The 27,213-nt window shown below is 38.2% G+C and overlaps 9 protein-coding genes across 27 annotated transcripts in view; 6 read left to right on the top strand and 3 right to left on the bottom strand.

Annotated features, from left to right (window-relative positions):
• Nucleotides 1–27,213, top strand: part of LOC124310854 (tyrosine-protein phosphatase 99A-like) — a 691,797-nt gene that overhangs the window by 55,310 nt on the left and 609,274 nt on the right. The window contains exons 3-8 of one of the 13 annotated variants that reach the window (XR_006909724.1): nucleotides 61–153; nucleotides 217–351; nucleotides 410–531; nucleotides 646–935; nucleotides 1,014–1,144; nucleotides 1,366–1,482. The exons of 1 other annotated variant lie outside the window; for it this stretch is intronic. The gene's annotated coding sequence lies outside the window, so the exon portion shown is untranslated. Of the gene's footprint in view, nucleotides 1–60; nucleotides 356–409; nucleotides 536–645; nucleotides 936–1,013; nucleotides 1,145–1,365; nucleotides 1,483–27,213 lie in introns of those variants that run through there. 11 more of the 13 variants (XR_006909726.1, XR_006909727.1, XR_006909725.1 and 8 more) reach the window with 11 other exon arrangements.
• On the bottom strand, nucleotides 2,252–7,571 carry LOC124311240 (RNA/RNP complex-1-interacting phosphatase-like). Its single transcript, XM_046775647.1, has 16 exons — nucleotides 7,280–7,571; nucleotides 7,090–7,212; nucleotides 6,971–7,010; nucleotides 6,835–6,910; nucleotides 6,569–6,774; nucleotides 6,344–6,498; nucleotides 6,148–6,256; nucleotides 5,952–6,060; nucleotides 5,785–5,880; nucleotides 4,810–5,725; nucleotides 4,626–4,745; nucleotides 4,219–4,334; nucleotides 3,784–4,110; nucleotides 3,160–3,723; nucleotides 2,713–3,046; nucleotides 2,252–2,651 (listed from the first exon to the last, which is right to left on the bottom strand). Exons 1-10 carry the CDS (start codon nucleotides 7,341–7,343, stop codon nucleotides 5,540–5,542), a joined length of 1,164 nt encoding a protein of 387 aa, XP_046631603.1. The 5' UTR covers nucleotides 7,344–7,571; the 3' UTR covers nucleotides 2,252–2,651; nucleotides 2,713–3,046; nucleotides 3,160–3,723; nucleotides 3,784–4,110; nucleotides 4,219–4,334; nucleotides 4,626–4,745; nucleotides 4,810–5,539.
• Nucleotides 8,105–8,768, top strand: LOC124311536 (late embryogenesis abundant protein 1-like). Its single transcript, XM_046776068.1, has 3 exons — nucleotides 8,105–8,204; nucleotides 8,301–8,385; nucleotides 8,457–8,768. Exons 2-3 carry the CDS (start codon nucleotides 8,334–8,336, stop codon nucleotides 8,681–8,683), a joined length of 279 nt encoding a protein of 92 aa, XP_046632024.1. The 5' UTR covers nucleotides 8,105–8,204; nucleotides 8,301–8,333; the 3' UTR covers nucleotides 8,684–8,768.
• LOC124311928 (synaptic vesicle membrane protein VAT-1 homolog-like) lies at nucleotides 9,752–12,772 on the top strand. Its single transcript, XM_046776295.1, has 12 exons — nucleotides 9,752–9,899; nucleotides 9,974–10,223; nucleotides 10,296–10,434; nucleotides 10,503–10,718; nucleotides 10,786–11,085; nucleotides 11,161–11,355; nucleotides 11,415–11,821; nucleotides 11,895–11,977; nucleotides 12,069–12,137; nucleotides 12,206–12,319; nucleotides 12,392–12,520; nucleotides 12,622–12,772. The coding sequence occupies exons 1-12, from the start codon at nucleotides 9,752–9,754 to the stop codon at nucleotides 12,630–12,632; spliced, it is 2,061 nt and encodes a 686-aa protein (XP_046632251.1). The 3' UTR covers nucleotides 12,633–12,772.
• On the top strand, nucleotides 13,505–15,004 carry LOC124311929 (synaptic vesicle membrane protein VAT-1 homolog-like). The gene is made up of 6 exons (XM_046776296.1): nucleotides 13,505–13,673; nucleotides 13,743–13,995; nucleotides 14,052–14,190; nucleotides 14,259–14,474; nucleotides 14,540–14,843; nucleotides 14,928–15,004. Exons 1-6 carry the CDS (start codon nucleotides 13,505–13,507, stop codon nucleotides 15,002–15,004), a joined length of 1,158 nt encoding a protein of 385 aa, XP_046632252.1.
• LOC124311133 (peroxisomal N(1)-acetyl-spermine/spermidine oxidase-like) lies at nucleotides 13,519–18,173 on the bottom strand. 3 transcript variants are annotated; one of them, XM_046775455.1, is made up of 8 exons: nucleotides 17,752–18,173; nucleotides 17,671–17,689; nucleotides 17,357–17,608; nucleotides 17,059–17,278; nucleotides 16,746–16,997; nucleotides 16,123–16,682; nucleotides 14,882–15,173; nucleotides 13,519–13,650 (listed from the first exon to the last, which is right to left on the bottom strand). In XM_046775455.1, exons 1-7 carry the CDS (start codon nucleotides 17,897–17,899, stop codon nucleotides 15,110–15,112), a joined length of 1,515 nt encoding a protein of 504 aa, XP_046631411.1. In that variant the 5' UTR covers nucleotides 17,900–18,173; the 3' UTR covers nucleotides 13,519–13,650; nucleotides 14,882–15,109. The 3 variants fall into 3 exon arrangements, with proteins under 3 accessions (XP_046631411.1, XP_046631413.1, XP_046631412.1); XM_046775457.1 differs by lacking the exon at nucleotides 13,519–13,650 and having other exon boundaries at nucleotides 15,090–15,173; nucleotides 16,118–16,682; nucleotides 17,752–18,172; XM_046775456.1 differs by lacking the exons at nucleotides 13,519–13,650; nucleotides 14,882–15,173 and having other exon boundaries at nucleotides 15,186–16,682; nucleotides 17,752–18,172.
• LOC124311182 (RNA polymerase II-associated protein 3-like) lies at nucleotides 18,445–20,385 on the top strand. Of its 2 annotated transcripts, none has more exons than XM_046775550.1 (6): nucleotides 18,445–18,687; nucleotides 18,839–18,973; nucleotides 19,037–19,164; nucleotides 19,234–19,882; nucleotides 19,969–20,161; nucleotides 20,223–20,385. In XM_046775550.1, the coding sequence occupies exons 1-6, from the start codon at nucleotides 18,529–18,531 to the stop codon at nucleotides 20,306–20,308; spliced, it is 1,350 nt and encodes a 449-aa protein (XP_046631506.1). In that variant the 5' UTR covers nucleotides 18,445–18,528; the 3' UTR covers nucleotides 20,309–20,385. The 2 variants fall into 2 exon arrangements, with proteins under 2 accessions (XP_046631506.1, XP_046631507.1); XM_046775551.1 differs by having other exon boundaries at nucleotides 18,451–18,561.
• Nucleotides 20,775–22,752, top strand: LOC124311278 (coiled-coil domain-containing protein 130 homolog). The gene is made up of 8 exons (XM_046775710.1): nucleotides 20,775–20,912; nucleotides 21,122–21,189; nucleotides 21,260–21,397; nucleotides 21,461–21,572; nucleotides 21,629–21,700; nucleotides 21,770–21,955; nucleotides 22,073–22,211; nucleotides 22,276–22,752. Exons 1-8 carry the CDS (start codon nucleotides 20,910–20,912, stop codon nucleotides 22,563–22,565), a joined length of 1,008 nt encoding a protein of 335 aa, XP_046631666.1. The 5' UTR covers nucleotides 20,775–20,909; the 3' UTR covers nucleotides 22,566–22,752.
• On the bottom strand, nucleotides 22,683–27,127 carry LOC124311043 (leucine-rich repeat protein soc-2 homolog). 4 transcript variants are annotated; one of them, XM_046775306.1, is made up of 8 exons: nucleotides 26,748–27,127; nucleotides 26,450–26,488; nucleotides 26,180–26,311; nucleotides 25,989–26,110; nucleotides 25,795–25,848; nucleotides 25,190–25,364; nucleotides 24,140–25,122; nucleotides 22,683–24,074 (listed from the first exon to the last, which is right to left on the bottom strand). In XM_046775306.1, exons 3-8 carry the CDS (start codon nucleotides 26,274–26,276, stop codon nucleotides 23,613–23,615), a joined length of 1,893 nt encoding a protein of 630 aa, XP_046631262.1. In that variant the 5' UTR covers nucleotides 26,277–26,311; nucleotides 26,450–26,488; nucleotides 26,748–27,127; the 3' UTR covers nucleotides 22,683–23,612. The 4 variants fall into 4 exon arrangements, with proteins under 4 accessions (XP_046631262.1, XP_046631261.1, XP_046631260.1 ...); XM_046775305.1 differs by lacking the exon at nucleotides 26,450–26,488 and adding an exon at nucleotides 26,627–26,658; XM_046775304.1 differs by lacking the exon at nucleotides 26,450–26,488.

Raw genomic sequence — 27,213 nt, forward strand, 5'->3', positions numbered from 1 at the left:
TAGTTACAATTTTTTTTAATACTTGTTCCCAGACTTAGTTAATATTCGTCTAATTATCAGCAGTTTCTATTGATCTTGGTAGGTCACTACCCCAGTGTGGACATGTTTGTTTTTCTGAACATGTTTTTCAACAAATAATTCATTGATGTACAAGTATTCTTCTTCTTTTGTTTTTAAACTGTTATTTTATGTCATAGATTGTATTTTCTGTCATAGGGAAAGCTATGAAAAATATCATATCATCTAGGCCATGGGTAATCTTCAGGTTTATTTCAGCAGCTTAAGAGACGAATGTGAACAAATGCAGGGCACATACCAACATGTGTTGTATTTTTCTGTTAAACACGAGCAGTAGGTAGCCATTAACTTTAGTTTATTGGATGAATGTTTATTGACATATTTCCTTTAGATTCAACATGACTAACTGTTTGATGCCAAATTTAGTTGGAACTCAACTCACATACATTCAGATAACTGGTGCTGTTGCCTTTCAGCCACAGGCAGGAAAATTATTCTTTTCTTCAGAAAATTGTAAGTTTAATTTTTGTCTTGACCCCCTAACACTTTCTGTTAATATTATAGATTTGTCGAAAGAGTTACAAAGTCTGAAGAGCTAACTAAAAACTTTGTGTATTTGTGTCATAGGGCTGCTGGAGTAATCTGGTGTTTATGCTCATTTGATACATTTCGTGCCAGCTAGTGAAAGCCGAAAGGCATGTCGAATTCAATTGAGCTGCTGCGTGCTGTCTCGAAGCAAGCAATCCGGCCGTTGCGTTCAGTCATTTGGAACAGGAAATCTAATGGCTGTCAACATGTGGCTGTGAATAAGTGGCTGAAATTATGTCCACCAGATGGCGCGAGTGTCTTCATTTTGTTCCAAGACGCAGCGGAAATTGATTGTTGGTTGTGACGTTTCTCACGATGAAAATTAAAAGGTATTTATTATTATTTTCCTATTGTTAAATTTGTTATTGAATGTAAAATGTTGATGTGAAAATTTACATGTGATTTAGCACGTAGAAACCAATTTACCAAATCATTCAACTCAGACTTGGAAGTGCCTGTACATTTCCGAAATGGCGTGCCTCGTGTGTCTCGCTGCCTTGTTCTTAGGCGTACGCCTCATCCCATGCAACAGCAAAAAGTAATTATTTTGATCACATGTCTTACAAAAGTACTACAGATTTAGTTAACATGACTATAGAGTAGACCAATTTGCTACGCTACTATAGAAATTTTGAATCAGATATCAAAGTTATTCTGTTGGACTGCGTAGTTTTCTGTTACTCTTTGTATTCTTTTGTTATAATGAGTATGCATGTGTACACAGTTGTGTTCTCGAAAATAATTTCTTTTCTTTATCAGGTATAACAAACACTTCTTTAACGCTGGTGGTTACCTTGTTGCAGCCAAATGGTGAAAGGTGTGATGAAGACAGATTGAACCATTGTATGCAGCATGTGGTTGCAGTGTAATCCAGAAGTTGCTGTGCTGTTGTGGCTGAGCTGTTCCATCTGGGTTCTTGACTTAAAAATTTTTGTGTTGTCGTTTTCATCCATGCCATGAAATTGCTGTGTGGTAACTGTGCTGACTTAAAAGTTTGTTATGTTGTCTTTTGAGTTTTAATTCAATCATGCAGTATACGACTGAGGCAACCTGATCAATATCAGGTTTGACACAGTCGAGAACTGCTAGATAAAACAAGCTTTCTGCGCCAAACAAATAATAACTTGCATATAATTTGCATCATGTTATTATCGCGGTAGAGAAAGCGACAGGTCCCCCCTCCTGGGGGCCATAGGAAAAATAAATGTATAATAAATGATATTGAAAATTAATTTTGTATGCAATAAAATATTCGTATCAAATTTTTTCGCTTTATAATTTTTTAAAACTTCGTGTAAGGGGAATTTGTTTAAATTTTTTTTCAAAAACAAAAGTCTGGACTTAGCAGAGATGGTGAATTTATTTTAGAAATATTGGTTGTTGGACTATGATGATGGAATAGAAATTTATAAAAGGGAAAGAGTTAAATTTTATTGAAATGTAAAACATTGAATTTTTATTGTTGTTTTTTGCAAGATCTGTAACATAGCACTCAGAAATATTTTCTCACATCAGGCAATTATCAGCAGCAAGAAAGGTACTTGAGGAGAAAATAGAGACATGCACTTGTGATTTATCAATCAATTTTGTATTCAGCAATCTTTCAACACATCCAGAGAAATACTTCAGAACTTCGGTGTAAAGGTCGGAGCAGCGTGAGTAGTGGTGACATAATCGGGAGAATTGCAATAAATATGAACCTCAGTTTGGTAGTAGTTTGGAGCAGGGTAATACTTAAATTCCTCGATGTTGTAAACTAGGCAGCGTACGTAGTCGTGTAATAGGCGGCGCCTTCGGTGTAGTACTTGGGGGCTGCGGTGTTGTAGCTAGGAGCGTAGGTCGTGGTGTAGTAGACTGGAGCATCAGTGTAGTATTTCTGTTCAACGTAGCACGAAAGGGCAGCTTTTGTGTTGCAAGTCGGGACTGCGTAATACTTGGCCGCCTGAGTTGTCGTTGTGTAGATCGGGGCAGAGAAGTACTTTGCCGCTTCGGTGTAGTACTCGACCGTTTTGGTGGAGTTATCAGCGGGAGCCTCGGTGTAGCAGCTGGGAACAGAGTAGTATTTAGGAAAATAGGTGCGGTAAGTAGATGAGAACAGAGTAACACTTAGAAGTCTCGGTGCTGTAGTAGGAAGAGCAGCATACGTAGTAATGTATAGTACTCCATCGCCTATGGTGTAGTAACTCAGGGCAGAGTAATACTTCAGGGCGTCAGTGTAGTGGCTCGGGGCATCGTAAGTTGTGCTATTAAACTCCGGTGCTTTAGTGGTGTAGTATTTGAAGACCTCGGTTGCAGAACTGGTCGTTGGGTAAGTTGTTGTTGTGTAGTAAGGCGGCGGCGTTGCGGTTTGGTTTCCGCCATACCAAGGAGACATCGTTACACCAGCGGTCGACCCAGCCATCAACGATACAACACCCAACAGCATACGACGCCTTATTAACTAGACAATTCAGAAACAAATTCAAACATTAATACTAAATATTAACAGGCATGCCAACAAATAGAAAAAAATATAATTGATACAAAACTCAATGTAAAAATAAGAATATTTACCCATAATTGCGAATCGCTTACACGATGAGGAATGCAGTTGGTGACAGATAGGGCACTGCAGTTCGGGCACGACTTCTTTTATTTTTGACGACTCCGTTTACGCACAGTAATACTTCGGGACGTAGGTGTAGTAGCTCGGGGCAGCCTAGGTTGTAGTGTAGTACTTGAGCGCTTCACTGCTGTTGTAATGCGGGGCCTCGGTGTAATAGGCAGGGGCAGCATACATAGACGTTTAGAATTCCGATGCCTTAGTGATGTAGTACTTGGGAGCCTCGGTGTAGTAACTAAGGCAGCATACGTCGTTGGGTAATAGGCGGCTTTTTCGGTGTAGTAATTGGAGGCTGCGGTGTAGCGTAGGTAGTGGTGTAGTGAACTGGAGAATCAGTGTAGTACTTCTGTTCAACGTAGTACGAAAGAGCAGCTTCTGTGTAGTAAATCGGGACTGCGTAATACTTGGCCGCCTGAGTTGTGGTTGTGTAGATCGGGGCAGAGTAGTACTTTACCGCTTCGGTGTAGTATTCGATCGTTTTGGTGGAGTAATCAGCGGGAACCTCGGTGTAGCAGCTAGGAACAGGTAGTATTTAGGAAAATCGGTGCAATAAGTAGCTGAGAACAGAGTAATACTTGGGAGCCTCGGTGTAGTAGGATGGGGCAGCATGCGTAGTCCTGCTCCGTCGCCTCGGTGCTGTAGTAACTCGGGGCAGAGTAATACTTCAGGACATCAGTGTAGTGGCTCGTGGCAGCGTAAGTTGTGGTATAAAACTCCGGTGCTATAGTGGTGTAGTACTTGAAGACCTCGGTGCAGGAACTGGTCGTTGCGTAAGTTGCCTTTGGGTAGTAATGCGGCGGCGTTGTGGTCTGGTATCCGCCATACTCAGGAGACATCGTTACACCAGTGGTCGACCCACCAATCAACGATACAACACCCAACTGCATACGACTCCTTATTAACTAGACAGAAAACCAATTCAAACATAAATATTCAATAATATTTACATATTAACAAACAGAAAATAATTGACATTAATAGAAAACTCCTTGTAGACACAGAATATTTACTCATGGATGCGAACTGGCAATACGGTGAAGAAGGCAGATGGTGACAGATAGGGCACAGCAGTTGTTGCCGTGTCGGAGATGCTCACTCGACTGATATCTCTGGTCTTTTCTTTCTCCTTTTTATACGATTTTTTTATCACCCTCACCTCTTAAGCCTTGCGGGTATTGTACCTATTTGATAATGATGAAACACGTACCTTTATTCTCACCCAACCTCTCCGCCGTCGCATGATACGTTTTACGTAATGATCTCCGTGACCTTCGAGCATGAAGGAAATGCAAACTGCCCTTTCCTTCTTTAGGTTGGCGTTGCTGGGGATGGGTCTACAACAACAAATATCAAAATGAATACCAAATGGCTGAGCCTTGCGGCTATTATACCTGCTTGATAATGATGAAACACGTACCTTTCTCACCCAACCTCTACACCACCGCATTGACAGTTTTACACGTAATGTTCACCGCGACCTTCAAGCGTGAAGGACATGCAAACTGGCCGGCCGGTTGGTCTGCAGGTGTAAAGTTATCTGCAATGGTAATTAAAAAATAATTAATAAACACTGCATCAGTTGGAACATGTTGAAAATATACCTAAATTTAATTTAAATGAAGATTGCGTAGTTTCTTTTAATTGCGAGTGTCCAGCGACCTCGTGTTGATTAGTAACAGGCTCCCGGCGGCTCACAATCACATTACTCTGATTACTACTGACTAGATGTTTATGTCTACACACACACTACAAAAATTCTATCCAACCTATGTTGAAATCACTCCCATAATTTCGATCAAAAAAACAAAGATGAAACATTAATAGTTATCAGTTGTAGGTAGGGTAATGTTACCAAAGACGCCATTCATCTAATCATCTTTTGAATAATGCTGTAACTTCTATTGACGTTTATAATATTTATAGGTTTGTGGGAAGTAGAGAACACGGTATGTTAGTTTCCGCAGCCTTCGCCATTACATCGCGTATTAAACGCCTTTTAACATGAGGAAGGCTTCCTAAGCGTAATACATAAATACTTGAGTTTTCTTTAGAATTAAGAACGCAGTAAGTATTCTAAGTTATGTCGGTAATTTGAATATTGTTGATGAAAGTGTGTATTCATTATAATTCTCGTTCAAAGCTTCAAATATTCAAGTAATTGGTCGAAAATCGTCCACACTAGTTGTCTAGTATGGATACGAGTGTTAGATACGAACTTCAATAATGAATTCTTAAATGCTTAAAATAAAAAATTAAAAAATCTTCATTGAATGGAGTGATATACCACGAACTAAAAATAATGTAATTATGACCACTGAATGAATACCACTGTTAGAACGCCGGAGATTGGTTTCTGGGATCTTCATTGCTGACTCGGCGCGGATAATCATCACGTTGGAGTCGGTTATCTGTATTCAATGATCCATTCTCGCGTTCTCTATAATTTCGACTCTCTGCACTATTTCTCTCCCTTGCAGGCTGGTGGCGATAACGGCTGTCCGGGCGGTGATTCCGTATCTAAATAAAGGCGTTACTATAAGGAAAATCGAATAGATGAAACGAGTTATTTTTATCACATCATTTGATGGCAGTTCGTCTGAAATAGGACGGTCTTGGCGATCTCTCCTGTCGGCATAAGGTCGGTCACGGTAATGGTTGCCACGATAGTTATTCTGCATCAAATTTAATCGACAACAATGTAAAAACTCGAATTGAATTGATTTGAAGCCTAGTATCAACTAACCTCGTACCAAGGTCTTCCACCGTAATAGTTACGGCTTTGTTGGTTATATACTGGTCGATATGTTGAATCTGTTGATTCACACTGATGGTTGACTTCGACTTTATCATCTCTGAGAATGAGTATTAAATATTAAATCAATTGACCTACGTACCTAGACTATAAACATCTTATCCTGAAAGAAAAAATTTTTTTATACCTTTCCTGAAACAGTGGGACTGGATTAGGACAAACTTCTTGAATCATTTGATTTAGATTCTCAATATAGTTTTCCCTTTCCATAGGGTAACCCCGAGCTTTGTTAAAAGCTACGATGACAAAGAAAAAAAAAAAAAAAAAAAGGTAAAAATGTGAAGGGTTAAAACTGGAAGACTAAATAAGCCAATAAATTAGACCTGATATCGCATCCGCTGGTTGATAACCTCTTCGCACAACTAGGTACCTTACCACCAAATACCCAGTTCTGTTAAGGCCGTGAGTGCAATGCACAACTACTACTTTCCCACGTGACATAGGGTCATGAAGAAAATTATCCATTACTGAAAAAAATCTGCATTGAATACACAAATTCTTTAAAAAACTGTAACATTTTTATAAATATCTAACCAATCTTTTTCTACCTTTGGATTGTAATGTCATCTGGAATTTCATGCCCTATGCAATGAATCTTTGCATGTTGGACTTGGGAATCAGTGAACACTTTTGGATTGTAATACCTTGTTGTTGCAGTAAGATCAATAATACAACCAACGGTTGGTACCTTTTCCATTAAATTTTTGGGGGTGAACCATTGCTCAAGATCAACATTGTTAAAATGAAGCAAGTGCTGTGAAATGAAAAGGGAAATTTTATTTAAATAGAATAAAAAGTATAAATGTCATCAAACCTCGTTTAAAGGAACTCTACAAGCTAAGATGGGTAATCCTTCTATCGGTTCTCCAATACTGGGATAATTTTCCCACCTACATATAAGAGCAAATATTAAATATTAATGAAATTTAAAAGTTAAAAGATATGCAAACCTGTTGGGGATTGGACCAGGATTTCCAAAAGGTCCTCTTCCTGTAAATGTAAACATGAAACCAAAAAATTATAGCTACATGCTCATATGCTAATAACTTTATGGAACTTGAAACTATACCTCTATAAGTAGGCCTACTGTCAGTAGAAAAACGGTGTTGTACACAACTTGTACTTGCTGATGTTGAACTGTCACTTTCTAAATCAGTAGAAACAACCCCCATTTTCAAAGATGTGTTCACACCTGAAACAAACAGTAGAATCAAAACTGCTGTTTATTGAAAAATAGCATGATTTAAAACCAAATTTACCTTGTTTCTCTGCATCAGGATTTGACTGAATGCCTTTCACCGGATTTTCTGATCGTTCATTCATACTGTTCGTCCTTTTTGTTATTTGACAATAAAACAAATACAACTTATTCCAAACACTGACCAAAATTTAAGCATTAAAAGAAATGATACTCGTTCCAAATTCTGCAAGAAACTCGCAACGTTATCGGCGTTTTAACTTTTTGTTTTCAAAATAATGGCTTCATGCTGTCATTACACAACAATCGTCTGCTAACGCGTCTAATACAGGTCTGGCAGAGTTGTCAAAGTTTACTTGTTCGGAAATTGGTTTTCGACTTTTCATTTACATTTATATCATGTTTATAGTTACCATGGTATATGTTTATACTTTATATGCTTCTGTTCTTACTTTCTTAATTTTTAGTTCTACTGTATGTTCTCTTTACAAATGGTGGGAAAAAAAAAATTAAAAAAAAAACCTTGATTATTTTGCATTGTTAATTTCGCATCTCATGCTTTGCGCGCGGAGATTGTAATTGTCATCAAATTTCATGTAGCAAATGTAAGCATAGTCATGTAATGTATTCAGCAGTAGGCATGTAGTGAAATAAATTAGCGTTGAATATTTTTCAGAGTTCACGACGTAAATTATTTTGAAATGCTTTGGTTTTCATTAGCGACACAATTTATCTCAAAAATCGATGGTTTGTTATTAGTGCTGACGCTATTCCACGAAGTCAACGTCTCAATCAACTCACTAGAATTGATAAACAAAATAGAAAACGTTTTGTTCGCGTCATTTGTTTTCAGGAAAGCCCCATACTTAGTATCAACGTATACATTTCTTTCGAAGCCAAGCTCTTTAAAAGTCCATGGTTCACAGTTATTGTCATCAGTCTTCCTGTGCTCGTCGAAATCGCTACTTTTTCGCTCTGAAAATATTGTAATTATACAACCATTTATTTCCCATTATACTGCAAAATAATTGTACGAGTCAGACGAGTCATCAATGTCACCTGTTTCATTTTTCCTATTGCAGATAAGGGAAGTGTTGAAAAGATTTTTTAAAGTAATGGACACCGCACGCGATAAATTGTCTTCTGCCGGCCAGAAAGCCCAGAAAAGTACGGTTAATTTTTCGCAAGGTTAATGCTTTTTTCCAATTCAGTTTCTAATTCCTGTCATTTTGTTTTAGGTGCTGGTGATGTTGCTCAGGCCGGTCGTGAAGGGGGACAATCGGCTAAAGAACACGCACAACATTTTGCTGACAGCACCAAGCAAGCGGCTGGCGATGCATCTGCACAAGGCAAAGGAATGCTGGGAAAAATCAAAGATACTATCTCCGACACTACAGGAACGATCCAAGAAAAGGGCAAAGGCATGGTGGAGAACATCAAAGAAACATTCAGTAGAGGAAATTGATTTTATTACGTTGTGGTGTTAAGCTTCCTGCGATAGTGAAGTCCAAGATTATTGATTGAGAAAATACAATTTTATTACAATAGAAGAACACCTTTTTCTGCATCATTTGAAATTATTAATGATAATAAGAGTTTAAGAATAAAAATATCAACTGAAACATTGAGAAAAACCAATAAAAATAGACGAATAGTTGACTCAATTATTTATCAACCTTCCGTAAAAGTATGAAGCTGAGTTTAAAATTATTTTTCGGAGAATGCTTTCTGTATACCAACAATAACTTTTTCCGCAAAACTATTATTTGTCGTTTTTCCCCCCAACGAATCTACAGTATAAATAAATGGTTTTGTTCAAGCGCAATGTTATTCTTTTAAGAATTTCTAAATCGATTATTAGGGTGCGTGAGGGCGAATAAATAAAAAATTGTGCTCACGCTAATACTCATTGAGTGGCGAAAGAGTATTTCATTGAATTTCTAAATCGATTATTAGGGTGCGTGAGGGCGAATAAATAAAAAATTGTGCTCACGCTAATACTCATTGAGTGGCGAAAGAATATTTCATTGTGTCGTCAATGACAGGGTAACCTTGGCATTTAAATTCTTTGTGGACCTAATAAAAGAAAAATCCGGAAAAATCCCAACTATTTCTTAGAAAATGTGCACTGTAGCAGATAGCGGCCAACGAAAGTTTGGCGTTCCATTTTCTTTTTCTCGGAATTCTAATCTTCTCTTTGGTTTCTGCATTTAATAAATTTTACGTCCGTAATTCGTCTTGTAAAATTAAACAAAGCATAATTTAAGATTACCATTTTGAATCCCGAGTTTTCACTACATTGATACTTCTTATAAATGTGAAAATATAAGCGATAGATAAACCACCAGAGACAAACTAGACGTAGGTCGAACCCTTGCGTTTCTAAGTAAGTTAGTTCGTTCAACGTTGACTACCCCCATCTGTATAAAAACAAATTGCAAAGCGCCACAAAGCACAGTCCATTACTTGGTGGTCTATGAGCATCTTGCAGTCTGAGTAAAATCTTTTGAAAGTGAAAAACATTGAAGTTAAAATGGAGAGTGAAAAAACCCCTAGTCTTTATCCCAGTCTTAATCCAGATACTTTGGTCGAAACTGCAGGCGAGAAACCAACGGTCATCCAAAATCCAACCGAGGATCGTCCAGGGAAAAAGCCATACAATGAATCGGCAGAAATTCAAAGTAATTGTTCATTCTCTTTGTTTATTTACTTTTTTAAAAATTTGTCTAATGTGATTTTAATCGCTATTTTTTAGGGGAAATGCGAAAACTGCGTGAGCGAGACGAGGAAGAATTTCACAAGAAGCAACAAGAGATTAGGAGGAGGATCGATAACCACTTGAACCAGCACGGAGGAGACTTGGCCCATCTGTTTAGTCAACATGTTCCCAATGAAGTGAATTGCGTTCAGCTGACCAGCTTTGGAGTCTCGAAGAACGTCCACACCACGAAGGTCCCACTACCGCTACCCTTGAATCACGAAATTCTCATCCGCGCTCACTCTTGGTAATTATTCGAACGCGTTTAAATTTATAGCCTTATTCTTTAAAGCTTAAGCGTACTTTGATTTAAAAACAGCGGCGTCAATTTCAATGACATCATGACTCGCAACGGAATGTTGGACACTTGGGTCCGCTCCCTAAAAGTGCCTTTCATCATGGGAAGTGAAGTTGCTGGTGAAATTGTCGGACTGGGGAGAAACGTTACAAATTTTAAGGTAATAAATCACATTTCCCACTCGTATTTGAATCTCGCTCTAGAAACTATAAAATCGTGTTCAAATAGTTTGGGGATCGTGTTATGGCTCTACCGGAACGCAAAGCCTGGAGTGAATATGTTGTCTGTCGGGAGGAATACTGCTTCAAAATTCCTGAAAAGATGAGCTACAACGAAGCTGTAGCTTTGACCGTCGATGGAATCGTAGCCCATTCCTTGCTATTCCAAATGGGGAATCTAAGCCCTGGCAAAGCTGTACTCCTACACTCGACTCCTGGGGGATTGGTAATATTATTGAAACTCGGGGTTTCCTAACTCCAGTTAAATTTGAATATTTTGTTTTCCATAATAGGGTACGATGGTGACTCAAATGGTACGCACCGTGCCCAATACTCGCATCTTCAAAATTGCCATGAACAAAGAAGAGGTACAAGGCGAGTCTGCCGACCAGATCGTCAATTACATTGATCATGATGCTGATTACGTTACCGAAATCCGTCATAGTTCACCTCATGGGGTTGATTTGGTACTTGACTGTCAATACGAGGACAATTTCCAGCGGGATTTCAATCTGTTGAGACCAATGGGCAAGTATATCCTGTTCGGAACTCAGGCAGCTATCAACCGCGGATTTCTCGACAGCGCTAGATCTGTAAGTAGAAATAAGAATTCATGTCAGGTGTTTTCAGAATGTAACTTGTAACTTTTTTTTATAATTTCTTCTCAGTGGTGGGGCCAAGAAAAAGTATCGCCATTGAAACTCTACGAGGAGAACAAGAGCATCTGTGGCTTCAACCTGCGTAATCTGTTGTACTTCCAGAAGGATCGCCGCTACATCCGCGAATTGTTCGACCGAATCTGCACAATGTGGGAAGACGGCGAGATCCAGGCTGTTTATGACTGCGTCCTTCAGTTCGATGATGTAATCAAAATAATTAGCAATAACAGTAGTAACTTTACTAATATGAAATGTTGATACAGTTCCCTGAAGCTCTGCAGCGCATGCAGGAGCACGGACAAAACGGGAAAATCATTCTTGATCCAAGAATGACAAAACAAGAATCGCTTCACGAGCGTGACTATTACGTGTTGGCCGAGAGGAACGTGAAACAGCGACACTGGCAAGAGAAACCTTTACTGAACAAGTTAGGATTCCCTGAGCCGGGCGAATTGGTCGAAGATGAGGAGTTGGCTGCAGAGAACAAGGAGCGTGCCAGGCAGCAACAGCAAGAGGAAATGCAGAAGAAAATCCTGGAACAACAACAACAACAACATACCACTGGATTAATGCCGAATTTGTTTCCGGTAGGAAGCGCTCGCGGTCACGAACGTTCCACTTTGGACACCATCAAAGAAAAGCTAACTCCAAGTTTTTTCTCTAGAGAATCAGGTAAACAATAGAAGACTATTGAAGGTTTTATTTAATTTCCAGCTGATTTTTAAACGTCGTTTATTAATTTCTGTAGAAGGAACGATGCCGCAAACGCGCGTTGAGACGGTAGAATTTGCCCCTGTTGGCATGATAATTGGGGAGCCTACATTAGGTGTGTATAATATGCATACTGTAGTATTTTTTAAACTATTTAATTTTTTCCCTAATAATGACCTTACTATTTGCGCTACTACTACGACTAGTTACTAATCAAGACACCTTTCCCCAGCTGCCGAACCCACCACCATTATCTCCTTATTCGGTTGAGAACGGTAAGCGATCTCTTTTTCAAACAATTTTCGATTAGTTGAATTTAAACTATGGTTATGCGTATTTCAAGTACTATCCCACATATCGAGTTCAAACGAACCATTGATGTCTCCTACGTCGACGATCTCACCCCAGGGCTTTCCATCAATGGAAACGCAGCAACCCATTCTATCGAAAGAAAAAGGTACGTTGTTTTTCTTTTCTTTATAATAAAAATATGAGTGCACACTAATCAGTTAATAAATAATCTGTAAAGTTGAGTTGACGCTTCCGATGACCACTAAAGAAATGAAAGATTTCAAGGAGGAAATTCCCGGAGCTCTTCAGGAAGAGAGAAAACAGCACACGGGCTTCATGGAAAAACTTCGTGAGTTCTTCCCTTCTCGTTAGTAAACCTAACTAAATTGTCGCGGGTTGTGGCAATGCATTCTAGCGTCTTGCATATAAAATTAATTGTGTTATTTTTGTTTTCCCCGCACTTTATAGGTAGTGAATAAATATACATGAAGAAAACGTTTCATCAGGTGGCCTCAGCGACTAAGAAAATTAATTCCTTAAATCAGATTCTTATTTCAGAAAATATTGTTTTACAGTAGAATAGTTTGATTCGGTTGGAAATACAAAAATACCGCATTAATTGACTGATTTTACTTTTCTTTTTCGAGTTTACCATGACATCAAACGTTCATAATAAATTGGAAATTTCTTCTTAAGCAAAAGCAAGGAACTTGGCAAAACGATCAGCTAAATGTAGACGCAGGAATGTGACATAAATTCTTATTACAAATACCTGAACATCTAACGTCTGGCATGCATCGTATATATGTGGCCCAGATGTGGCCGTGATCGGCGCTTTATGACTAAATATCATTTAATAAGCTGTTGCGAGAAGAGATTAAAAAGAGGTTAACAAATTAATAAAAGTCGTACGCTCGACGAAGAAATTATTTTTTCAATACAATGCACAAAAAAAATAATACTAATAGTTTGAGAGTAGCCCTATACGTTTGTCGTGCGTCAATATGGCTGTGTTTCGATCGGTGCTTTAATTGACTTGAAAAGATGCGAAATATGAGTAAACTGTTGCGATAATTGTCAGCAAGGGAAAACAGAAAAACAATTAACGGAAAATTGCTTTTCTAAGTATTGCCAACGTTGTCCTGACGGTTTAAAACTGTACACTCAGCACAAAGCAACACAGCCAACGCAGTCGTTCGTTGATGGTCTATGAATATAGTACTTATTGAAGAAGTCAAAGCGCTATCTTGTGATAGCAATTTTCATTGCATAAATTAACGCACATTCTAGTGACAAAACATCGTATAGACTATCATTCAGATTATCGAAAGATACAACTTACCCGATCAATATGTTGTGTGAAGAACAGCATGAAACCCCATCGAATCTGTACAGCAGTCGAGATGTCCTCGATGTGAATGAAAAATCAGGTGAAAATCCATTACCAACATGTATGGAAAATACAGCATCCGAAGGTCGTCAGGAAGAAGGTTCCTTCTTTCAATCAGAGGAAATTCAGAGTAACATTTTTAACATTAACGTACGTTTTCCTTGTCTTAATTCATTCAACGTAATTAAAATTAATGTAGAAGAAATTGAAGAACTCCGTCGGCGAGATGAAGAAGAGTGTCGCCTTAAGCAACAATTTGTTAGGAGTAGAATCGACCAACACCTGATCCAGAATGGAGGAGATCTTTCTCTTTTGCTTAGTCAACATACTGTGCCTAACGAAGTGAAGTGCGTCCAGCTGACTCGCTTCGGTCAAACGAAAAATATACAATCGGACAAAGTACCGCTACCCTTACCGATGAAAGGCGATGTCCTCATTCGTTCTCACTCCTGGTAATTATGTTGTTAAATTCACGTAAGATTCAAATGATTTACTTGATCCTGCGTAGTGGAGTTAATTTCCACGACACTATGACACGCAACGGAATTCTGGACAACTGGGTTCGATCCACGAAGCCTCCTTTCATTATGGGAAGTGAAGTCGCTGGTGAAATCGTTGGATTAGGAAAGAATGTTACTGATTTGAAGGTAACTATACATTTATCCATCGAATGTATGAAACTAAAAACCTGATCGAATGACTTGTGTCCTTGCAGTTAGGAGATCGTGTTATGGCTCTACCGGAACGCAAAGCCTGGAGTGAATATGTTGTCTGCCGCGAGGAATACTGCTTCAAAATTCCTGATCAGATGAGCTATCACGAAGCTGTAGCTTTGACCGTCGATGGAATCGTATCCCATTCTTTGCTTTTCCAAATGGGTAATCTAAGTCCCGGCAAAGCTGTTCTCCTACACTCGACTCCTGGGGGATTGGTAATGTTCAACTGAATTTATAACTAATCTTTAATTCGGTAATTGTAAGTTTTGTTTTCTTGAAGGGGACATTGGTGACTCAAATGGCGCGCACCGTGCCCAATACTCGCATCTTTAAAATTACCGCGGAAAGGATGAATGGCAAACATGTCGAGTCATCAGATCATGCAGTTCACTACATTGAGCGTGACACAGACTATGTTTCTGAGATCCGTAACAGCTACCCACACGGAGTTGATTTAGTCTTAGATGGTCTACACGAGTCTAATTTCCATCGGGATTTTAATCTTCTGAGTCCCATGGGCAAATATGTTCTCTTCGGAAATCGAACAACTAACGGTGGACTCTTCGACACCGCAAAATCTGTAAGTAGGATCAAGTATAATTATTTCTGTTATCTGGCTTACCAATGTCTGAAAATTAAAAATCTTCTATTTTCAATTTTATTTGCAGTGGTTGGGGCAGGAAAAAGTAACGCCATTGAAACTCTACGAGGAGAACAAGAGTGTCTGTGGCTTCAACCTGCGTAATCTGTTGTACTTCCAGAAGGATCGCCGCTACATCCGCGAAACATTCGACAAAGTCTGTCAAATGTGGCAAGACGGGGAAATTCAAGCCGTTTTCGATTGCATCCTTCAATTTGATGACGTAATCCAAAAGCATATATCCCGTTTACATTTTTGTGCTTGATAAACTAATCTGAAATGATGATTTACATATGATTAGTTTAATGAAGCACTGCAGCACGTACAAGAGCATGGACAAGTTGGCAAAGTAATTCTTGATCCAAGAATTTCGAAAGAAGATTCGCTTAACGAGCGTGACTACTACTTGTTGGCAAAGAAGAACGTAAAACACCGACGGAGACAGGAAAAATCTTTGGTGAAGAAATTAGAGGATGAGATGGCGAAACGAGAAAAAACATCATGGGAGGATGAAGACGACGATGAAGACGACGATGATAACGACGATGAAGAAGAAGAAGCGGAAGAGGAGGAGGAACCATCGGCAACGCTGCGATATGGTGATGAGAATTCTGGAGTGTTCCCTTACTATTTTCCTATACCTATGCCATATTTCTCTACAGTTGGCCCATATTGCGACTAAGTTTTACATGTGAATTTCATTGAATGAATGATTAATGTTCATTTGCATGCTTTATAATATCTCATTTTGATCTTTACACAGATGATCCTGAAAATATTACCTTACCAACTAGCAAGAAAGAAGAGGAGAATTTGGAGCACAAGATTTCGCCTGATTTGCATGAAGGAAATGAACACAAGCACGTGCACGGAATTTTGGGAAAACTGCGCGAGGTGTTCTCTCCCCATGTTTAGAACGTTAGTTTCTTAAAATAGTAATCGATTTGATTGTTGAAAACGAATTTAAAGAAGGATTATTCGCGCTATTTTTCTACTAGAGTTAGTACTCTTTTCATAAAAAATTTTAGATAATTTTTAATGAAAGGAATTTAAACAAACTTTTACAGTTTTACTATGATTTTCTATTTCTAATAAATTTGCACTGACGCAAATAGATCAACAATCTTTTCTTTCAATTTTCTTTAATGCGAACTTTCGGTGAGGGGTTACATTTAAATTCAATAGCTAATATAATCTTGGGAAAGATAACAAAAATACCTTACAGTTTTGCGTTGTGAAAACCGATACAGTATTTGGCAATACGATCGGCTTCTCTCCATCCGGTTTCTATTGCTCCATGTGTAGTACTATAGAAGTGGTCGTGTGTAGCTTCACCAGCGAAGAACAAGCGAGGAAAACCATTGGAATCGTATACCGGTAGAGCAAGGTCTGCTGCCCAAACGTTCATCTCTTTGGATTCCATCGACCGGTAACTGTACGAGCCAACCGTAAAAGGATTGCTAAACCATTTGGAGAGAATCAATCCGACGGGTTCTGTGAAAGGGAAATCCGCCCCTATGTATTTCCTTAAAAGGTCCGAGCAGACCTTAAGAATTTCATTCTCTGGTAATGACTCTACTTGGCGAGCAGCTTTTCCTGTAATCCAGGCTATGAGCATATTCGGATGAAGACGCACCGTGTAAAAACCCAATAAATGATCTGACCAATGGCTGTCAGCTTCTTGTGAACGCTGGCGTAAAAGAGAGATCCCTCCCCAGTCTGTTGTCCACCAGGGTTTCTCAAACTTGATGAATATTTTGTCAACAGTCCCAAAGCCGAGACCCTAAAGTGAAAATAATTACAGATTTTGGAAACATTGATAAGTTTTATGACAGTTTAAATTTACCTGAATGGCTCTCTTTTTATAAGGTGGCAAAGCGGGAATAAATAGGCTATGCATATTAGATTTTAGAAATCCAAGGGAAGCAGTGACTAGAACAAAATCGGCTGGGTAGAGAGATCCATCTTCACAGGTAACTTGAATTTGTTTTTCTGATGTAGCCTCACTATCCCAATCGATACTTGTCACAGCCTTGTTAAGAAATATACGATCAGAAAGAGGTAGCTGCTGGTCACTGTGCGATTTCGATAGATTTTTCTGAAGTAAAACCAACAGAAATAAAGTTTGAGACCTCTAAACATCAATGTCACAAAATTACCATTAAAATTTTGAAAAGAGTACTGTATCCTCGCTTCCATGTAACTAAGGGATCTCCAGAACATTCTTTGTAATGTAAATGGCCGGAACCGCACGTTTCTTTCCAGTTATCTGCTCCATCAATCACATTTTCCATTATATGGTACCAATCGAGAAAGGCTAATGCAGTAGATCGATCAAACTCAGAGTGAGAACATTTAGAAAGAATAAGTTCGTTGAACCTAGAAAGAAATTTAGGTGAATTATGTATCGTTAAATAAGTGTTATGACTAAAAAAGCAACAACGCGGGAGGATTTACTTTTCTTCGAAATATTCTCCCAAAGACTTGTTCCATCCAGACAACTCACTTTTAGAAATCTCTTCAAGTGAATCTACTGTTTGCATAAATTGTTGAACTTGTTCTTTATTCAATTTGTAGTCTTCAAATCCAAACACCACATTTTCGGCAAATCCACTAGATTCTAAAGTTTGGATGTCGGTATTAAGCTCATGAGCTGATTCAGCAATTTCAAACACAACATTTCCTTTTTGACCATGTACCCATTGTGCCCTTATTGATAAAACAGCTATAAGAACAGCAGCACATGGATAAAGAGGTTCATTCAAAATTACCCGATTTCCAATGGATTTCCTATATAAAAGAAAATTCACAATTTTAATTTAATTTTCTGAGATTAAATGAAAATGTATTACCATCATTTGTAACTGTATGCACTCTTCCTCCAATGTGATTCTGAGCTTCTAAGATTGTAATATTTGTGGTGCTCAAACCATTCTCAACAAGCCTTGAGGCTGCAGCCAACCCAGATGCTCCTGCACCAACAATTATTACATGCTTCATTTTTAAAGCAACTTGAGATACTTTTGTAAATGAGTAGAAATGCCGAAATTTTCTTCGTTGCTTTATCACGGCAATGACGAATTTGGGAAAATTCAACGTCAATAGTGAAAATCCAATCCAATATCGGTTGAATTACGACGCACCTTCGCCTTATCGTTGACCATCACAGTTTTCATATGAGAACAACTCATATGTATCTCACTATCTCAGGCACTAATAAGCAAAAAACAATCATAGCCCTCCTAATAAACCAAATAAAAGCTCCTTGATAAAAGTAAACAAACGATAAATCATTTGTCGAAATCGTCTGCTAGCCTAGGCCCTAGAGGCTAGATCAACTTTTATTTTACATAGGCCTAGGGCTAGCTAGTTATTTTCTACGATATTTTCTAAAATTGATGGCAACGATAAATTTAATGATGAAAATTAAAATCATGCATTTTAGAGAATGATAAATTATTTTAAAATTATTTATTAAGTAAATTGTAAAAGTTTTGTTTTGCCCCCATCGTGGCAGCACCGACGTTTTGTTGTGATAATAACCATAGCAACCTTTCCCTGTCTGCTAAACAACGTTCAAAATTTGTTTTTGCAGTTTTGCATAGGTAACAAATACTTCACAATTGAACATGTCCGCAAAAGCAGCAGAAATGCAACGTGAGGTGAGAGAAAATGCTGAAGACTATCAGAATTATCTGAAAGATTTGTATCAATGGGAAAATGAAATAAAAGTAAAAGATGAACTGCTTAAAAATGCACCAAAATCCCCTAGCATTGCTGGAGAGCAGGTACGCTTTAGCTACTTATCTTTTCTCTGAAGCCAAGTCGGCAACGTTAACTCTACTGAGCTGTTTCCCATTTGTTTGATATGTTTATGATGTAATAAAACATCCAAGAGTATATTTCCACTAAACTATTTCGTGAATTTACTTTTTCCAGGAATTCCCCATACGTAACAGGAAAACAATATTTGAATCAAATGAAAACCCTACCTCTAACTGTCCAAGTGTTCAAAATTCAGGAGGCCTAACAGATCATCAAAACAGGCAAAAGGCAGTGCTTGAAAAAAATAAAGTAGCCTATGAAAAAGTTTATTTTGTTTTGCTTTAGGGTTTGCTAATTGAACAATTTTTATAGGGGAATGAATGTTTCAAAGAAGAGAAATATGAGAAAGCAATAGAATGCTATTCTAAAGCCATGGAACTTGATCCTTCTGATGCCATACTACCTGCAAATCGGGCGATTGCTTTGATTAAAGTAAAAAGGTGAGTGAATGTTTTTTTACCTGTCAAAGATTTTGTATTTTTATCTACCAAATGTATTTTATTTTTAAGATTTGTAGAGGCTGAAGAAGATTGTAACACATCTTTAAAACTTGATCCAACCTTTGTGAAAGCATATCATCGTCGCGGCACAGCCCGATTTCACACAGGAAAGATGGAACAAGCACTTGATGACTTTAAGAAAGTATTAAGTATAGAACCGCATAACAAAGCTGCGCTGCAAGAATTTGAACGCCTCTCAAAATTCAGTAAGGATTCCTCAAAATCTACTGCGATTGAAAAAAGCAAAGAAATTAACAGCAAAAAGAGAGTAAGCTTCGACCAGTCAGTGACCAATCAAACAAAGAAAGCTGTTGAAATTGAACCATTAAAAGGCGCTTCAGAGATAATCGATCTTTCGTTAAAGCATCCATCTCTGACAGTCGTAAATGAGTTTGTTCCTGTTCCAAACAACGGCAAGACGGAACCTGACGTTCAAATTTCAATTGCAGTCGTGAACGACAGCAAACAGGAGAGTCTTGGAATTGATAAACTTATTAACCAACTCTCTGGTCAAAAGAATATTGAGTTGAAAACTATTGAAATCCAAACGGCGAAAATCGTTGAAATTATCCCACCTTCACCCAAAAACTGCATCCAATTTTATCAAGATTGGACCAGGCTCGATCAAAATTCTGATTTGCAGTACCAATATCTAAAGGTAAAATCAATTTTTATTTAGCATTTGCTGCACTTATTTTTTTTTCATTATTGTTCCCCAATGTTAAACTTATTATTATATTCTAGCAAATTAACCCTGCCAAGCTCCCCGATCTATTTCGTGAGTCTCTTGAAACTGACATTCTCGGCGGGATTATTAAAATTTTGAAAATGGAGTTTGTTCCACGAAAAGATGCTATTCTTCCATGGTTGACTGGCTTATCTCGAGTCAAGCGAATCGGTGCAGTTACGCTATTTCTATCGTCGGATCAAAAATCGGGTAATATTTTCTTTCGGGTCTCTGTTGCGTCGCGTTATTAACATTATTTTCCCATATGCAGATTTAGATTTCCTTCAAACGTGTATCAATAGTAATAATGAGGGGACTGAAGAAGAACGAAACTCAGTGTTCCAAAAACTAAAGTGAGTTTTTTCAGCAGCTTGCATCGTTGTATCGAAAGTTTAACACGCACTTGAACATTTGAATAAACTGTTTAATGTGAATTTGTGTAGAACTAAAAATTTGTATTCAATTACTGTTAATTTACCTCGTACGAAAGAGGAAAATAAGAGAATGAGTAATTTTTTGTGATATGTATTTTAGCGCTGGGTTATTTTAAAACTGGCTTGGAAAAAAAAAAACAACCTAAAAGTTTTTGTAGAGGATACGTACTAAAAAGAAGGATGCACCGATGCATTATGCAAGCACGAAAATAAATTTGAAAAGAATAGCCTTACATTAGCAGTTAGGAAATCACAATAAATCAGAGAGCAGAGGCTAATTTTCTCTACTAATATTCTCGTGCTCGTGTGCTACAGTGCTCGTACCATAGGTAAAGTTCCAGATTCCGCAATCAGCGTTTTGCATTTTAACCCAAATCCACTTATTACACAATAGACTAAGTGGTTAAGCGCAGTCGACAGCTCGGATTCGATTCGACTAGGTTGTTTACGTGCTCCTTTTTGCTTTTTGCTGACCATTGCGTCAATTTTTATTGACTTTTTAAATAACAAGAACACACACAAAAATGGTAACTATTTAAAATCATCATTTTAAAATTTAGAGTGGTAAAATAATGTATTATAAACTACCATGAGCCATCTCATTCTCACAAATTGTCTCATTTTCACTCTTTGTTTACTAACAACTAATTAGTATTATTGCCATTTGCATTTATATGTCCTTGTACCTTTGCAAACATGGACAATCTTTAACTTATTTTTCTCAAATGATTTTTAGGGTGAAAGAAAAGGTGTCAACAAATATTACCCCCCTGATTGGAGGCCAGAAATGGGTTCCATTAACAAGTAAGTTGTGAAAAAATAGTGTTGTTAAGATAATAAAAAGCCTCACTCTTATAATTATTTAAAATTACAGATATCATGGTACTCATGCATTACGTGAAAGAGCCAACAAACTCCACCTCGGCATCCTTATAATTAGGTTTGAAATGCCATATAACATTTGGTGTGAAGGTTGTCCAGATAAATCTATCCCTATCGGAATGGGTGTAAGGTCAGTGCAAACACAAACTTAAAATCATTAGTGCAGAAAAATAATTCTGTTTTGATCCTGAAGGTACAATGCTGAAAAGACTAAGGTGGGAATGTATTATTCCACTCCTGTTTACCAATTTCGTTTCAAGTGTCATCTTTGCCCCAACTACATTGTAATGAAAACTGATCCAGGGGTAAGCTATTTATGCACATTTCTTCTTAAAATTTAAATAATTGTAGAATTTTTTAGAACTTGGATTATGTTATTGTCAGTGGAGCAAGAAGACAAGAAAGAAGGTGGGACCCTTTAGATAATGAACAGGTGAGACAAAATTATAAATAGATCAATTGTTGAATAACTAAAATAGGTATGTATATGAATTTCATTCAGGTTGTCCCTGAGGAAAAAAGTACTAGTAAAAAACTGGCTACAGATGCAATGTTTAAACTTGAACATGGAGAGAAGGATGCCTTAAAATCAAAGAACGCAGCACCGATAATTGATCGTTTACAAGATCATAGAGAACGATGGCGAGATGATTACACGACTAATCGGATTCTGAGAGATCAATTTAGAGTAAGTAGTAATATATATTTGAATTTTTATGGATTTCCTTCAAGAAAAATTCATCAAATTACCTCTGTTCGAACGATCCTAAATACCCCCGCTTATAAATTTTATTTTTATTTTCAGACAGCAAAGAAAGAGTTGAAAGCGAGAGCTGCGGTTGATGCCGCACTCTTGGCAAAATCTTCATTAGACATCAAACTTTTACCACAGTCTGAGGATGACCAAAAAATTGCTTCCTTGCTAAGATTAAATCCAACACAAAGTAAGTTTGTGTAATTCAAAATTTGTTTAAATATAATGTTTTCCTAATGATAAATTATCTGCAGCTCCGGAGGAAAGACAACAAGACGTTCGACAGATAATTGATTCTAGACCCCTTTTCAATTCATCGGACGATGGCACCCCAAAAAGAATTGGAATTCCAAACCCATTTGTGACAAATTCACGGACAAAATGCAGTACTTTAACCCGCCATAATCTTGGTGTAAGTTTAAAATCTAAAGCTACGCGCGACTCAGAAGACATGCCAAGCACATCGTCTGCAGCTAATGCCAGTCCATCAAAACTGATCAGCCTCTGCAATTATACGAGTAGCAGTAGCGAAGATTCTCAATAAATTTGAAGAGAAAGCAATTTGATAGGTCGCAAGTCGTATTTTTACAAAGGAGAAATAACAATTATGCTGTCACAACTTGGATAACACATAACGAGCAGGATGAATATGGAGCACAGAGAATCATGAACATGTGTATATACCAGTTTGGAATAATAGTAGATACAAACACGTAACTACATTTTTTTTTAAATTTGAATTGTTTTAATGTTTCAACATCAGAGGGATATAAACGAGTAGCATCTGGCAAACAGCAAACGTTGATACACAGTTGAAGAATTTGAACACTAAAGAGGAAAGGATCCTGTGTACAATTATTTAATTGTGTCAGTGTGTGGTCGAGTAGGGACAGAAGGTCAGACCTGGGCACTTTTAAACACGCACACGTCAAACGGCGACTCGGAATACGAATCATGTTTCTTCTTTTTTTCTATTAGTCAGTTAGACTCAACTTCTCACTTCAACAGGACAACTATGTATAGTGTGCTTTAACCCGCAAAAGCTGGGTGTCTAATGCTGAGGAAATCGGCAAACACGATATGCAATTCCAAGCTCTGCTGGCACACGAAAGGATGTCTGCTTTTTTTTTATTTTGTTAAATGTGCTACTTTTTCTTGAGCAAAACACTCGCCCCATTTGCTAGTTTTTTCCCCCTTTTTTTAACACAACACATGCTTCCTAGCCAGTCAAAATAGTATATAGATGTGAGGACTGTGGTGAACAGATATTACCATAGATATCAAGTTCTGCGCACGTTTTCCCACTTCATTCGAAGTTAGAATAATAGAAATGTTTAAAAAAAAACATATCAAGCTACATCACGAAATGGTTAGAATCAATCTCAAAGGAAATAAAGAGACAAAATTGGCACACAACACACATAATATACTTATGTAGTCGCCCATAAAATGACGAGGAGGAAGGATGGATCTTTCTCGGGAACAAGAGCGAAAGGTTTGAAATCGAGAGAGCGATATATAGCGACAGCCTTTTTTTTTCATTTTGCAAAATCTAACGGATGCGATCAAAGTGAATTAGATCTGCCCATTTTTACATAGAACGATAAGGGCCTTGCATCTTGAGGAACTGAATAACTAGAGATGGACCTCCCCCCACGATCTCAGCCGGAATCTGCGACAATGGACAGTTCTCGATACTCATAATCTGTAGACTGGAACACAAGGCCAATTCAAATGGTAAGTTGTGCAAATTCAGATTGTCGTTCAGATAAAGCGATTCTAATGTCTCAAGCGTCCCAATTTCCTCCGGGATGTAGGATAGATTATTTTCACCTACACTCAGGTAGGTCAAATTAGAAAGATGGCCTACCGCCCGTGGCAATGAAGTGAGTTGATTCGATTGGACGATCAGTTTCTTTAAGTCACGCAAAAATCCAATCTCGTTGGGCAGGGTTTCAAGTTTGTTCTCCTCCAAGTCTAGCACTCTCAACTTTCGCAAATTCCCAATGCTGTTCGGCACTCGCTTAAGGTTGTTATTGGACAGGATCAATACCTTTAAATAGAAATAAAAAAAAGGGTTAATGCATTTCATTTTTTGAATGCGAAGAGAGAACGTACCTCGAGAGATTGAAGAAGGGCAATGTCATCGGGGACTTTGTTAAGCTGATTGGTACCGAGATTAAGTTCGACCATGTTGACCCACGTCCCAATATCCAATGGCAACGACGTTAATAAATTCTCTTTCATGTTCAGTTTGGCCAAATGTTTGGCTCGGGAAAATATACCGTAAGGAATTTTGTCCACCTGGTTGTGCTCCAGGTTGATGCTATGTACGTTTATAAACTGGGACGGTCCACCAGAAGGATAAGCGGTAAAAGAATTGCGTGAAAAGGTGATGGACGTCAACTGACTGAGTGAAGACAAAAGGCCATCAGGGAGATGGGAAATCGCATTGCCCTCGACGTTGAACTCGTCCATATGCACACAATTACTCAGGGATCTGGGTACACTAGTCAGACGATTATATCGCAAGCCCAGTCGATTGAGATTACGAAGTTGACCAATGCTTTCAGGAATATCTAGGAGCTCATTGTGCTGCAAATCCAGTGACGATAGTTGGACACAGTTGCCAATCTCTTCGGGAAGATGCTCCAAGTGGTTGTGGGACACATCAAAGGTGATCAAATTGGTCAGCCGACCAATTCCTGCTGGCAGTTCGCGGATTTTGTTTTCACGAAGGCTCAGCATGGTTAAATGAGTGAGTTGACGAATTTCGTCACCAACCACACGGATCCGGTTAAAGCGCAAAAAGAGTGTAGTCAAAGAATGTAGCTTGTAAACTACGTCAGGGATATCATGCAATTTGTTGTGTCGCAGATCGAGAACGCGTAGACAGCGCAAGTTTGCTAAACTATCTGGCAGGCCTGTCAGGGAATTTTCACTGAGTGCCAATGTCGAAAGGTTTACTAGACACCCAATTTCGGGAGGCAGACATGCTAACTTGTTTCCGTAGAGGTAGAATTCGGTCAGATGAGTGAGTTCCCGGACAGAAGGAGGTAGCAAAGTCACACTTGATTTAGATAAGTCCAGTCGTGATTTTCCTGAATTTTCATTAGCAAAACATTAAAATGTTGTACAAGAATATGATTTTTAAAAAGCGTGAAATACCTTCTTCTTTACAACGAGTAAATTCTTTGGCAACATCCAGGTCGGCTTGAATTGGCTTGTTCTTTTTAACTGTGGGTTTGGGTTTGTTCGATTCTGGATGCTTAACAGTGACCACCTTCGGGCGCGCTCCATCACAGCCTCCAGAACTTAAAGAGCCCGAAGAGAGCTTCTTTTCCTACACGAGAAGGCACAATACCAATTATTAGCATTAGTACAAAACAAAACGTTCCCCTAAGGCATGAAGAAACTGGCGCAGTAGAAGCTATAGGAAGAAGCTGTAATAATTTAAGAAATATTAAATTCATGCTTCTCAAGTAAACCTGAACTGCTCTGGCGCGTGTGATAAGGTATACTGCGAGTGGATGGTAAGTATCAGAAAAGCAAACCATTCTAGATAGTCGGTTGGTGCCAAGCTACCAGGTATCAAAAGTCCTATTACTGGGTCATGCTCATGCTATTGCATCAGTTATAGCTGCAGCTGAATAGGGAATAGTAACAAAGCGATGGGCGGAATCCGGTAAAAATGTATATGGAAAACGGAGTAATATCAGTGGAGGTGGGTCACTAGACTGCGAAAACAGGGTGAATTCATCTGAACCACTTACAATGACTCTTGGTTGGCAATGAGCTTGAGCTTGTGGAGACTTAGCAAAACCAGTCTGTAAATGGAAATGGAATCAAACACATAAAATACTAAAATGACTTTTTTTTCCGCCGCTTACTCCTTGGCTTGGTTCAATTGTTAACAATCAAAACAACAATTTTGTTCTTTTTTCTCTTGAAATTCAAAATCACTTGCCTTGTTGTCTTTGGAACTGGAACTAGACGACGGGACAGGATTTCCTTCGTTCACTTCGGGCATTTCGCTTAGTGGTAGGATGGGATGAATGTCCAATTCAGGAGAAGTAAGATTTGCCACACCTTAGAGGATCAAAATAGCCTCAAATAAATTAATAGGAAATAATTGGCAACTTAATGTTGTTATCTTACCAAGTGGATTCCCCTCACCCTTGTAATCAGCTAATCTCTCAGCAGCAGCAGCTGAAGGTGGAAATTCGGTGTTTCGATTCTTGGGAGTTTTTCTCATTATTTTTATGTAAACTCCATGCAGATAACTGGCCACTAGACAATTACAAACAAGAAAATAACCATAATTTGCATCACACGTCTCCATAAAGACAGGTTTGATCTTCAGTCACATTCACTTTTAGAATATAGGGGATAAATAAGATGATTGAAGTTGATGATGGAATAAATTACCTCAATATTGACAACTAAGATACCATATAAGGGGCTACTCTAGGGAGCAAAGTAATAGGTTGTATTAGGCTGAGACAATTTAAGGTGTGTGTGTATATATACTATGTCAAATGTTTAAAACAAAAAGTGATAATTGACAAACATTTTTAGTTGAGATAATATAAACTTAGAAAATGCCTTTAAAAGTAATGTAATTCTCTTTTCAGTTATTGCAAAAAAAAAACAAAAGTTTTAGATGTTCACATTCTCATAGTGAATACACACTAAAAGGTAGAATCTCATGGAACTAAACACTCACCACTTCAACCACATGTAATAATGATTTGATAAGTAGCACAAGATGAAAATTTATCAGGATCAGATCGACACGACCAAAATAAAACACGACAGAACGAAATGCAGTCAAAGGTTCTTGTGTCCACTGGTGTTTACACCGGAGATGTTGATAGCACTGGGTTCTACTTCACCAATCAAAATCGTTTCACTTTGATTGAATTTCAGGTTTCCAATGAAACTAATAAAGCCACCTTTAATGAAATACTACCAACCGAAAATGGTTGACAAGTTAAGAAATGGAAATATTCGGTGTATAACAATCCGACCAAGCCCCAAAAAACTTCTTTTTTCTTGCCAAATGCCAGCATCAATTTCTTCTTCTGATGTGCAGTGGCGCTAGTTGTTGTTATAAGCTCAGGGGTCTCGCATATTGACAAAATGACAAGTGCCGGCCTGCTCTGCTCTCTCCAACCTTTCCTCCTGATTCC

Source organism: Daphnia pulicaria, chromosome 8 (assembly GCF_021234035.1).
Source record: "Daphnia pulicaria isolate SC F1-1A chromosome 8, SC_F0-13Bv2, whole genome shotgun sequence".
Taxonomy (NCBI): domain Eukaryota; kingdom Metazoa; phylum Arthropoda; class Branchiopoda; order Diplostraca; family Daphniidae; genus Daphnia; species Daphnia pulicaria.